Below are 12,317 nucleotides of genomic sequence, written 5' to 3'. Positions count from 1 at the left end.
ACAGCTGGGTCCCTGGGAGAAGGGTGCTGGCGACGTGCAATCGTTCTGTCCACGGGAGAGCTCATGTAGGGCTTGGCCCAGGCCCCAAGCAGGACACCAGAGAGGGCTTCATTGAAGGTAGTAAGTGTTCGCCATGATGAAGCACCTAAGTCAGGACATTTGTTTTTAGTTCCATGGAAGACAACTGAAGGTCGAGGAACACAGCCGCCCTCTGCACCATCAAAGCAGAAGATGCTTCCTCCTTCGTAGCCACATTAGGAGGAACAGTGTCTGGTGAAGTATCCGAGTCATTGGAGTCAGCCAGCTCCTACCAGTTATCATCAAGTTAGACCAAAGGTTCTTTAAGGGAGGAGGGGGGGGGGGGGGGGGGTCAGGGTATCTCTAAGAATCCTCAGATCCACACCAGCAAAAATCCCCAGAGGGCCTGCCAAGGAAAGAAGGCATTGGTTCCAACTCGGACAGACGTTGGGGTCCAGTTGGTGTCTACATCGAATAACGCCAGTCCGGCTCTGTGTCAGAGTCGGGAATGATTATTGGTTTGGCAGCACAGAGAACACCACCACAGAACCTCAGCAAATGTTGTGGATTCGTGACCAGAGACAGCTCTGATCCGGGGACTGATTCAGAGGGTCCGGCAGCCTTTGAGGGCAAACCCTCGAGCAGAAGTCTAGTCGGTGCCATTCCCAGACCCATGGGGCTCAAAAATGCTCCAAAGGGGTCCACACACCCTGGCTCAGGATCCACGCATGGAGTGCAGGGCCTTGACTTTTGGAGTCGCTCCTGCACCTCATCTGATGACTTGAACCGGTGCGGTTAAGCCAAAGAGCCCTTTGACTTCTCAGACTTATGTCGGGGAGACCTACCCGACGACGACTTTGACCCAGACGACGACTGACGGGAAGAACTCAGAGCAAGCCCGGGAACTTTAACGTGACCAGGCGCGGTACAGAGTCTTTGATGTCCGTCCACCAGGAGCTTAGTCTCCAACTCCTGAATAGCCTTCGTGTTCATGGTGTAGCAGTTGAGGCTGTTCTTGGAGTCGTGGTCAGACTACAAACAAACCAGATGTGGGCCCATCACAGACATTTGGCTGTCACAGGCACCACAGTTATTAAACCCTACTGGCTTTTTAGGGGGCATATCTAGCACACTAGAAGCAGAACTGCTTAAAAAAAAAAAAAAGACGACCATCAGGTCTCGCTTTTGGGACCTTATAAGTATTTAGTTATGCAGCACAATATCGTTTGTGCAACATCAACTGTTGCATGGCTAAGCACTTATAAGGTCCCAAAGACGAGACCTATTGGCTATGCCAATGCTTGTTTGTACAGCAGAGTGGTCCAGCAGCAATCTGCTGCTGTTGGGCATTTAACATTTTTGTTTTGTTTTATTAAATGAGATATGGAGGTGGGTGACAGAAAGTGATGGGTAGGGTAGTGGAGAGAGCGGAGACGGGATTGGTATTCCCACAGTATACTGTTTTTGCTAGGATGCCAACTGTTGGTGTTTTGTGAGAGCAGATAGGATTTCCAGATGGTGCTCAGCGGGAGTGCTGGCTCCACATTTGTGGCTGCTGCCGACGCGAGCCAGGCAGATCTAAAGTAAGGTGCGCTGCCAGTATTATTAAAGTTAAAGCGGTGTTATAAGCGGCATCTCGTGAACCAAGCCACAAAGAACAAAAGCAAGGTGCATGGCGATAATAAAGTTAAAGCACAGCATTGCGTGCTGCCAAAAATTCTATTTTATTTAAATAAAGGTTGAGTTGGGCGCGCCGCACAAATGAGACCAAAAGCCCTGCCGTCATGTTAAAGATGAAGCACGGTGTGACGCGATGTTCAAATAAAACAGATTGGTTTAAAACAGGCACTCTTACTGAGCAGTACACACTAAGGAGGAAGCGTGTAGCTGTCGTCAGATACCGGTTGTTGCCATTGGGTTGAAATGGAGAAGATTTCCAGCTGGTGCTTATCGGGAGTTCTGGCTCCACGTTTGCGGCTGCTGCTATAAGGGGCATCTTCTGACGAGAGCTGTGCAGAACCAAAGAAAGGTGCATGGACGCACTTATTAAAGATTAAGTGCGGCATGGCGCGCTGCCAAAAATAAAACAGATGGTTTTAATCCAGGCACTCTCACTAAGCAGCGTATGCTAAGGAGGAAGTGTGTAGCAGTCGTCCTGCTGCTATAAGCGGCATCTCCTGACGCGAGCTGTGCAGAATCAAAGAAAGGCGTTGCCACTATTATTCAAGTTAATGCAGTGCTCTAAGTCGCATCCCTTGATGTGACACATGCAGAACAAAAAGGCGCACGGCTCCCATTATTAAAGTTGAAGCATGTCAAGGCCTACTGCTAAAAAAACAAGCATTGGCCGCGCAGCAGTAAAAGTAACGCCGCGCCGCCGTGAAAGCGAAAGTCATCGCGATCGCGATCACTCTGAAAGCGAAAGTGATCGCGATGACGCGCTAAAGCACACTAGGGATGCGCACGCAGCAGCTGGCGTGCTTGTGCACGTGACAGTAAGCTGGTGGCCGCTTTGGTAGCACTTTCAAAAGCAGCTTTTTAATGTCTCGGCCAGATCAGCGCATGCGCTGGATCAGGCGAGACCTAAACAGCAGCAAAAAGCATAAAAAGAGAGACAGAGGGCAGTACAGAAGCAGAGTAGTGACGCTCTACCACTAGACCACCAGGGGTGAGGCGCAGGTGGGAGCCTGCGGGTGGAGGAGGACCTCAAACTCCTGACCAGAGGGTCAGCAGCAGCAACGGGGGAAGCAGCTACCAGACAGAGCTGTACAGGGACGCGAGCAGTCCACTAATAAGGTCAATGTACCGCACCTTTGCCACGCAGCGGCCGGCAATAAGTAGTGTGCGGTAGAGGGCTGGACAGCTAGGAGGTGGGAAATGCAGGGAGGCGGGAAAGAGTCACTGGAGAGGGCCATGGCCGTGGGGAATCGCAGGGGCATGGGCCGCGAAGCAAAGAGCAAAAGAGAAAAGAAAAGTGCAAAAAGGGACAGAAAAAGAATCAGAAAAGGCAGCAGAATCAAAAAGGCAGAAAAACGCAGAAAGAGAGAGACCAAGGGCAACCCAGCTACTGAGCAGTGATGCTCCACTAGACCACCAGGGATGAGGCGTAGGTGGAAGCCTATAGGTGGAGGAGGGCCTCTAACCCCTGACCAGAGGGTCAGCAGCTGCAACAGAGGCAACAGCTAGCAGGCGGAGCTGTGCAGTGAAGGGAGCAGTCCACTAATAAGGCCAGTGTACTGTACCTTCACCACCCACCGGCTGCCATTAGGCAGTGTGCTGGCGGGGCTAGACAGCTGGGATACAGGAAACACGGGGAGCGGGAAAGAGTCACTGGAAGGGGGCGGGCAGCTGAGATCCCAGCGGCAAAGGTGGCGAAGCATAAGAGCCAAGGAGATAAGATAAGAAAAGTGCAAAAAGAGATAGAAAAGAATCAGAAAAGGCAGAATCAAAAGGCAGCAAAAAGCAGAAACAAGCATTTGCAATGCAAGCTGTCTTGCCTTTTGGACCTTATATGTATTTAGCAATGCAGCACATTAGCCGTGGTGCTGAAACATCTGCTGTTCTTTAACATGGAGGGAAAGTAAGCACCAAACGGCGTGAAATGCCAGGTATGGGAACACATGGAGAGAAATATTGCCTTTCAGGGGGAAATGGTATAGTCCAAAGCTCTGTTTTTAATATAAAATTAGGGTCTGCGGTGGTCATATGACTGAAAAAACAAGATTTAAAAAAAAATATTATTGTCTATGGGTGCTTGTGGAAGACAATTTCTATGGATTTGAATCTAGAGAATGCTAAAGTTATTGTGGTATTTTACCGACCTCTTCTGCTGGTCGTTTTCCATCAAGAAGGTTATATAGAGGCAGTTGCGCGAAAAAAAAGAAAGCCCTAAGCAGAAAGCAATACAGGTATTTTGCTGACCTCTAATGGTCGTTTTCTATCAAGACAGTTAAATAGAGGCAGTTAAACAGAAAAAAGAAGTCCCTAAGCGGAAGCAGACAAGTCCTAGGGCTGATCTCCAGAGCCCACAAAGTACATACATATGTAAGTATATATTACAGTATATAGAAGGTCTCAAATGCTCGACCTAAAAAGCAGAAAGAGAGACAGAGGGCAGCCCAGCAACAGAGCAGTGACGCTCTACTACTGGACCACCAGGGTTGAGGCACAGGTGGGAGCCTACAGGTGGAGGAGGGCCTCAAACTCTTGCCCAGAAGGTCGGCAACAGCAACGGGGGCACCAGCTACCAGGCAGAGCTGTTCAGGGAAGGGAGCAGTCCACTAAAAAGGTCAGTGGACTGCAACTTCGCCGCGCAGAGGCCAGCATTAAGTAGTGTGTGGGAGAGGGCGGGACAGCTGGGAAGCGCAGGGAGCGAAATTGAGTCACTGGAGGAGGGCAAAGCCATGGGGGATCGCAAGGGTGGCGAAGCAAAGATCAAAGAAGACAAAAAAGTACAAAAAAGGACAGAAAAAGAATCAGAAAAAGCAACTGAATCAAAAAGGCAGAAAAAAGCTGAAAGAGAGAGGCCGAGGGCAGCCCAGCAACTGGCAGTGACGATCTACCACTAAACCACCAGGGATGAGGCGCAGGCGGGAGCCTGCGTGTGGAGGAGAGCCTCAAACTCCTGACCAGAGGGTGAGCAGCAGCAACGGGGGCAGCAGCTACCAGGTGGAGCTGTGCAGGAAAGGGAGCAGGCCATTAATAAGGTCAGTGGACTGTACCTTCACCGCGCACCGGCCGCCATTAAGCAGTGTGCGGGGGGGGGGCTGGACAGCAGGGAGACGGGAAACGCAGGGAGCGTGAATGAGCCACTGGAGGGAAACGGGGTAGCGGAGATCACAAGGCCAGGGAAGCAAAGGAGCCAAGGAGATGAGTAAAGTACAAAGTGGGACAGAAAAAGAATCAGAAAAGGCAGCAAAAAGCAGAAAGAGAGAGACAGAGGGCAACCCTGCAACAGACCAGTGACGCTCTACCACTAGACCACCAGGGATGCGGGGCAGGCAGGAGCCATTGGTTGGTGGAGGAGTGCCTAGAACTCCTGACCAGAGGGTCAGCAGCAGCAATGGGGGCAGTAACTACCGGGCCGAGCTGTGCAGGGAAGGGAGCAGTCAACTAAAAATGTCAGTGTACTGCACCTTCACCTTGCAGCGGCCGCCATGAAGAATGTTACGGGAGGGGGCTGGACAGCTGGGAGGCGGGATACGTGGGGAGCTGGAATGAGTCACTGGAGTGGGGTGGGTCGTGTGGGATCGCATCGGCAGGGGCAAGGGCAGCAAAGCTGTGGTGAATGAGCCACTTTTGTGGTCTGACACCCTATGATGACCCTCAACCACCACCATTTTGTATTGACTTAAGTGTGTTATGTTACCTTAGCCTTAATGTACGATGGGTTTGCATATGCCTGCTTTTCTTCTGCCTTTTAGTGGAATAGTCTTTCCAAGAATAGAAGGTATGGGATGTTGAGGTGCAGGCTTGTGGGTGGTGGTGCACACATGTGCTCAATGTTGTATACTGAGGGATTAAGTGTATAATGTTATTTGGGTTAGGTGAATTATGATTTTGACCTACTGCCTTTGACATGGTTTCATGTCATCCTTGCTTTTCTGTTTCCATCTTTCTTTGGGCCTTTGTGTGCATGGCTTAACTAACTTTGTGCCTGCACGTAGAAGAGGGCATGTTCTGCACTGCCTCCTGTTTTTCACACTTTACTGACTAGAGAGAACGGGTTCTTATCAGAGGAATGTACATGGTCTGTCTTGTAGTCATAGCAAGGGCCTGATCAACCGTTGCTGTGACCTTGGAGAAGGCTGGTACGGGCTCTCATGTGAACTAGGGGGCGGGGCTTGCTAGAAGCTTTGCTGTGTTTGAATGTGTATTAAAAAGGGGAGCCTACACTGGCCTGGTGGAAGTTCATCCGTGGAGCAGACGTGTTGTCACGGAAAAAGTGATGTCCCCTCTGAGCTTTCGCCTGGTTCAAGCAATGGACTCCCCTTGAGCAAAGTGGGGTGAAATGATGGAGCATTAGGTGAGGTGTCTCTGCTACTAACTGTCTCTTGATTCTTTACTGATTCTCTCCTTTCCTTCGTATTTTCTGATTCTTATATCCATACATATATATTTCTACATATATATTTGCCTTGATTGTGTTTCAATCATACTATTGATATGTTAGAGTCTGCTATGATAGGCGCATTTGGCTTACTGTGTGGTGCTATTTACTAATAAATACATCCCAGATATACCAATTTGTCTTTTCCTTGTAGCAGGTGGTGTGGACTCTTCTTGGCCAAGTATTCTGTTGTAGAAGGATGGGTGAATTCCCTTCTAGCAGGTAATTGTGGTATAGGAAGTGGTTTTAATTCTGGCAAGATATGCGCAAAGTAAGTTTGTATATTGTTTTCTTGCCTTGCCTTTGGGGGAGTGTTGAAAGTTTGCCCACCTTAGGAAATGCTGTGTATATGTTATATTCCATAAGTTTGGAACTGATATTCTCTCCCTGGGAAAGTGACGGTACATTCCTTGGTCCAGGGGAGATCTAAAGTTTGTCATTACAAAAGCAAAGAGCAAAGGAGAAAGAAAAGTGCAAAAAGGGACAGAACAAGAATCAGAAAAGGCAGCAGAATCAAAAAGGCCGTAAAAAGCAGAAAGAGAGAAACAGAGGGCAGCCCAGCAACAGAGCAGTGGTGCTCTACCACTAGACCACCATGGATGAGACGAAGGCAGGATCCTCCAGGTGGAGGATGGCCTCGAACTCCTGACCAGAGGGTCAGTAGCAGCAACTGGGGCAGCAGGTACCAGGTAGAGCTGTGCAGGGAAGGAAGCAGTCCACTAATAAAGTTAGTGGACTGCACCTTCACCATGCAGCGGGCGCTAGTAAGTAGTTTGCATGTGGCTGGACAGCTTTAGGGATGGGAAATGTGGGGAGCTGGAAAGAGTCACTGGAGGGGGCAAGCTGCGGGCATTGCAGGGGCAAGGCCGGCGAAGCAAAGAGCAAAGGAGAAAAAAAAAGTACAAAAGTGCAAAAAGGAACAGAAAAAGAATCCGAAAAGGCAGCAGAATCAAAAACAGCAGCAAAAAAACATAAAAATAGAGACAGAGGGCAGTACAGAAGCAGAGCAGTGACGCTCTACCACTAGACCACCAGGAGTGAGGCGCAGGTGGGAGCCTGCGGGTGGAGGAGGGCCTTGAACTCCTGACGAGAGAGTCAGCACAGCAACGGGGCCAGCAGCTACCAGGCAGAGCTGTGCAGGGAAGGGAGCAGTCCACTAACAAACCGCTTGTGCCGCTGTTGCGTCACTTTTAATGTGGGAAAAAGTGACATACAGGTGGCGCAAGGGCTTGTAAATAAGCCCCTAGGAGTGGGAAAGTCTTAGCAGTGAAAGTCTGCATTTTGCTTGAAGCAAAGCTGGTCCCCTAGCATTTACAAATTCACAAAGTGCTCAGCTGCACAATGAATACAGGTGCTTTTGAGCACATTGGGCTGGCAGGTAGTTGCAAAGTCTATAGGGCTGGGAAAGTGACTCTGTGGGCTAGTTAAGATTTCCCCACAAGAGCCAATAAAGAGGCTCTCTGAGCACAGCCAAAGAACAATGAGGGGCAGCTGAGGTTTAGTGAGGGCTGAGCTAGGAATGTGCGGGCCAACTAAGTATTTTTCAGGGTTAGGGAAGGATTTCTCACTCCAGCCAAATGTACATTTGTCCATCTTAAGACAAGCAGAGGGTACAAAATGATTGATTGAGCACGCTGAGGGGGGTCTACAGGAAGTCGAAAGGCAAGTATAAGACGTAAGAGAGAATGTGCCAGGTAAATTAGTAGATCTGAATTCTAATAGGGTGAGACTAATGGTGAGACCAGGGTTATTGAAAGCTACTCCCAGCTTAGCATTTTTAATGGTTGACTGTTGGTCCCTGGGGATTGTTCAATGGTTGATTCAGGGGACTCAGTAGTGGCACATGATGGGTGACGACTAACTAGTGGTTTTTGATATCTTAAAGTTGCCTGAGGATTTATGAGGGCTAGATAGGGGTTTGGGAGAACTAGGTGACGTTTTGAAAGGCCATCTAGGAGCCCCTGAGAGGCATGCGACCTGTGATGGAAAGTTGTGGACTGTCTTAACAACCAGCTGAAGGCTAGTGAGTGCAGGCTGAAGGACTGAAAGTGAGTAGTAGGCACATTCTAAGGGGCTGAATGGCCTGCAGTCTGTGTGGAATGTCAGAGGAGCTTTGGAGGAAGGCAGAGGCACCAGCAGGAGGCTTCTGATCATACACTGAGGAGACTTCATCCTATAGCGCCCTTCAGTGTACGCTCTTGAGTCAGGCGAACTTCAGAGCAGACCCCTCTGCCTTCAGAGCAGACCCCTCTCTCTGACATACAGTTTCAGAGAGAGAAGACCCCATGGAGAAAATCTCACCCTCAAAACTCGCATGAATACATTGCTGTGGCCAGGAACCCCTCACAGTAGGTCCTGCCCCAAAGAGTGGCTTTCTTCTAGATGAGCTAAACCTATTCTGTTTGAAGGTCCTCTGCTAGTACTGTTGTCCATGCTGTATCTCATTGTGGTGTAGCGTAGGGTATGGCAGTGTGACTCGTGGCTTGCCTCCCTCTCTTGTTGTCCCGAGTCACACCGCGTGATTCATGTTGTTTGAAATTAAAGTTGTAATTGTTTGGCCTGTGTGAAACAAAGCTCTTCTACTCACCTTTCTGGAATCTCATTGCACTCTTTAGTGGGTATAACATATTTGCATTGCTGTTACCTCTGCTGTTAATCTTCTGTGTTAGAGGGAATGCTTGCATTGCTGCTGCCCATACGCTACCTGTTCTGTGTGTGATATGGAAGCTTGCACTGCTCCTTCTTATGCTATACATTAGCAATGTGTGAGAGGGAATCTTGCAGTGCAGTTGCTGCTTTGTCTGTACATTTTTAGTCAGGCAGATGTGGGTTAATATGTAACTGAATATCTGGTTTGTTGAGTTACTTTTGATTTTAACTCGCATACCCATACCCTTAAACATGCCATGCCAGCACTAATTAATGCCCACCACTAAATAGATCAGCAGGTTATGTCACCTGCGTGGGCCAGGGCAAGATTACTTTCAACACTCAGGTTTTGTTTGCATACAGAGTTTTCACTGAATTAACCTCCTTACCCCGACGTATCCTCTCCGGAGCATTACCAGGGCGCAGTATATTCAGAGGCAGGTGCCACCAGCCTTGGTTTGACATTCCACATAGGCCTTCTGGTGCAAAGAAGTGTCCAACAGAAGAGTGTTTTGAGTAATGCCACGTACACCACGCTGCACATACCAATGAACTCTGTATATGCGATGGCACGGCTTGCAGAGGCCTATTTCGGGGCACAATCCCTACCCAGCACAAGACAATCCAACGAACAAGTCAATGCCGGTGGGCTTTTGTGCACACTTCTCAGTGTGCTATAATCCATTTATGCCTTCTTGTTCACTAAGTGAATGCGACAAGTAACTTTGCAGGAAAAAATAACACAATTTACTTGTCTTGCATGTCATGATTTTGTTGCACAAAATTCTGTTTGGTGTGCTCCTTTGTCTCCATTTGCCCTTTCGGTTTTGTAACTGTGGCACATGTAAGCTTAGCGTTGTTTCCCAGTTCTAAACAGTAGAAATAGCTTGGCGCTCCCCCAAGTCAACACCAGCAGTACGATTTGGAAGTCTCACTCTCTGCCCTCGATCATGTATTCAAAAAGCAGACCACAGCAATTTCCTGGTTTTGTGGTCTCTTGTTAGCTCTGTAAAACATTGGTCAATCTGTTTAGAAATCTTTTTTCTCATAAAATTTGTACGTCAATGGGCATCACTGTACACCTAAAGTATAACAGAACTCCAGACAGAAGAAATACAGGCACAAGACGAGATGCAAAAGGTGTTCAATAAAACTCGAATCCACAAGAGGCCTCAGGCTCTTCGGTAATTGCAGAACACTTATCCTCTGACGTTCAGATTGTCAGTGCAGTTGATAAGGTCAGAATTGCAAAACTTTGCTCCGTAACGTGCAGCTTACAATGTATCAACAGGCGAGGAAAATGTGGGCTAAGAATGACGCAAGTCAAGATGATCACGAGTTAAATGCAAGCAACCACATTAAATCACTTCAGCAGATGGAAACTGAAGGAAAACAAAAACAAGTGGCCGCGTAAGTGATCGCGAGCGCGATCAAACATCAAAGCGGCCGTGCGGCCCCGAAACTGATCGCGATCAAACATCAAAGCGGCCGTGAAAGTGAAAGTAATTGGGGTCAAGCAGGCGCCCGTGCACATGCACTGTACCTCTAGGCTGGCCTGGTAGCACTTTTTGGAGCCCTCTCAAAAAGTCTCGCCAGACCAGCGCATGCGCTGGGTCAGGCAAGACCTAAAAAGGGGCAAAGAAATGACCTGGGTAGCTCATCCAGATCCACGCTGTTGGGGTGGAAAGAAAGGAACTTATATCAGCATGCTGGGGTAACACCTATATAAGCACCTCAAACGCCACATCTGGTGCGGACAAACGCAGAGCCATTAGACTCAACATAACTCGTGCAAGGTTACAGCTCAAGATTTTCCGAATCCAGTCGGACGCCTGAGGGATATTGTAAGGTGAGGAATCTGCAGCTAGAAGTCTATCAGATAAGTTAAATTAAATCAACAAATAAAAACCTTCAAGTGCCTGATAAGAACAAACAAGTATTTGAGTGAGCACAAAAAAAGTGAATGACATGAGAATAATCAAAAAGCAAATTTACAAATAGGCAAATGGAAAAGAAAAAATAGGCACATACTTACCGCAGAGGCATGTGGTTACTTAAGAACATTTCTGCCACAGTTATCAAATCAGCTGTGCTCTCATGGACTGGGTCAATGAGGAGAACCTATAATAAATCAATAGATACCTTTTTAAAATGGCGTACTTGTATCCTCATGTCACTTGCAGTTGATTCTGGTAACTCGCAGTCAATCTTTAAATGGTCAATGTAATGCTTCTTATGTCAAAATGGCTATTCTGTTTCAGACTGGCATAGCAAGACAATCCTCATGTTGGAATGAGATCTTCTACACACCCTAATGATCTATATTTTTTTTTAAACCAGATTTTATTGGCATTTAAAATTCGTCACAGTACATACAAACCCATCTGTATGGCACATACATATAACTTGGCGTATTGCTGGAACATTATGCTCAAACTTCCAACTAGCTTCCCGTTCCCTCCACCACCCTCCCTCCAGAGTTGCTTTCGCGTGTTGTTCTCCCTTCTCAAATGTTTGATGGCTAGTACCTCCCTGCAGTAGGACCTGTGGATCGTGTGTGTCACGTGCCTTTATGTCTGTGGGAGAATGGGGGGGGGGGGGGGGGGGGGGGGGAGGCCCCGTCTCTTCTCTATCGGTCCTGTTCTTCCTCTGCTGTCTGGTTTCGTGGTGGAGAGCCTTCCGATGTTGGCTGCTCCTGTTCGGGTGCCGTCAGTTCGTCCACTAATTGTCCCCATGCTCTGGCTCCATCTATGGTGCCTATGCCTCGTTCTGCCTCTGCCAACAGTAGCCTTCCTTCTGCACTTGCCCATTTTTCTAGTTCATGCTTCCATGTTCCAACTCTTGGCCCCTTGCTGATTTCCAGTTTCTAGTGATCTCCCGTTTGGCTAATGCCAGGGCCAGGTCCTGGAATTTCGCTGTTGTTTTGGTCTTGGCTGTATGTGGGAACCAGTCCAGGCTACAGTGCCTCTAGGTGCGCAGGATTTCTTTGTCTACTATTGTTCCTAATATATGAAGAACCTCCCCCCAGAATGGGGTCAACTTGGGGCAGTTCCAGAATACGTGTAGTATGTGTGCCTCTCTAAATCCACACCTGTGGCAGGCCACCTCCTCAACATGGAAATGCTTACTGATGCGTGCCGGAGTCAGGTAGGCCCTTCGTAGGACATAGTTAATTAGTTTAAACCTTGCATTTCTGGTTGCTTTTAATGTTCTCTCGACTATACTCTCCCTGGCTTCCTCTTTGGCAGTGCACCGGAATCAGGGGCTGCATTGTACAGATCTGTTAGTCTAGGAGCCAATTCTTCAGTATATGTCCCATAAAACTCCACCGTTAACCCATTGGTCCAGGGGTTTTGTTACGTGCCATGTGTTTTATGGCTCCACGAACCTCCTGCTCTGCGATGTCCTACCCTAGCTCGTCTGTCTTTTCTAGTTCTAGTCTAGGCAATTGTGCCTCCTCTAGATATTCCTGAGCCGCAGATCGGTCTCACCCTGCAGGGCTGCCATATAGTCCCGCATAGTATTGCGCAAAGATGGTATT

The 12,317-nt window shown here is 48.3% G+C and overlaps 1 protein-coding gene across 5 annotated transcripts in view; it reads right to left on the bottom strand.

The window, feature by feature from the left end:
• The window catches only part of UGGT1 (UDP-glucose glycoprotein glucosyltransferase 1), an 827,334-nt gene that overhangs the window by 532,752 nt on the left and 282,265 nt on the right, over positions 1–12,317 (bottom strand). For all 5 annotated transcript variants that reach the window (XM_085634645.1, XM_085634646.1, XM_085634643.1 and 2 more), the window contains one exon: positions 10,812–10,897. In XM_085634645.1, the coding sequence (XP_085490771.1) occupies positions 10,812–10,897 (86 nt within the window). The remainder of the gene's footprint in view (positions 1–10,811; positions 10,898–12,317) is intronic.

This window comes from Triturus cristatus, chromosome 11, assembly GCF_964204655.1.
Source record: "Triturus cristatus chromosome 11, aTriCri1.1, whole genome shotgun sequence".
Lineage (NCBI taxonomy): Eukaryota > Metazoa > Chordata > Amphibia > Caudata > Salamandridae > Triturus > Triturus cristatus.
The sequence above is the reverse complement of the archived record's forward strand: the minus strand, read 5'-3'. Positions and strand labels throughout refer to the sequence as shown.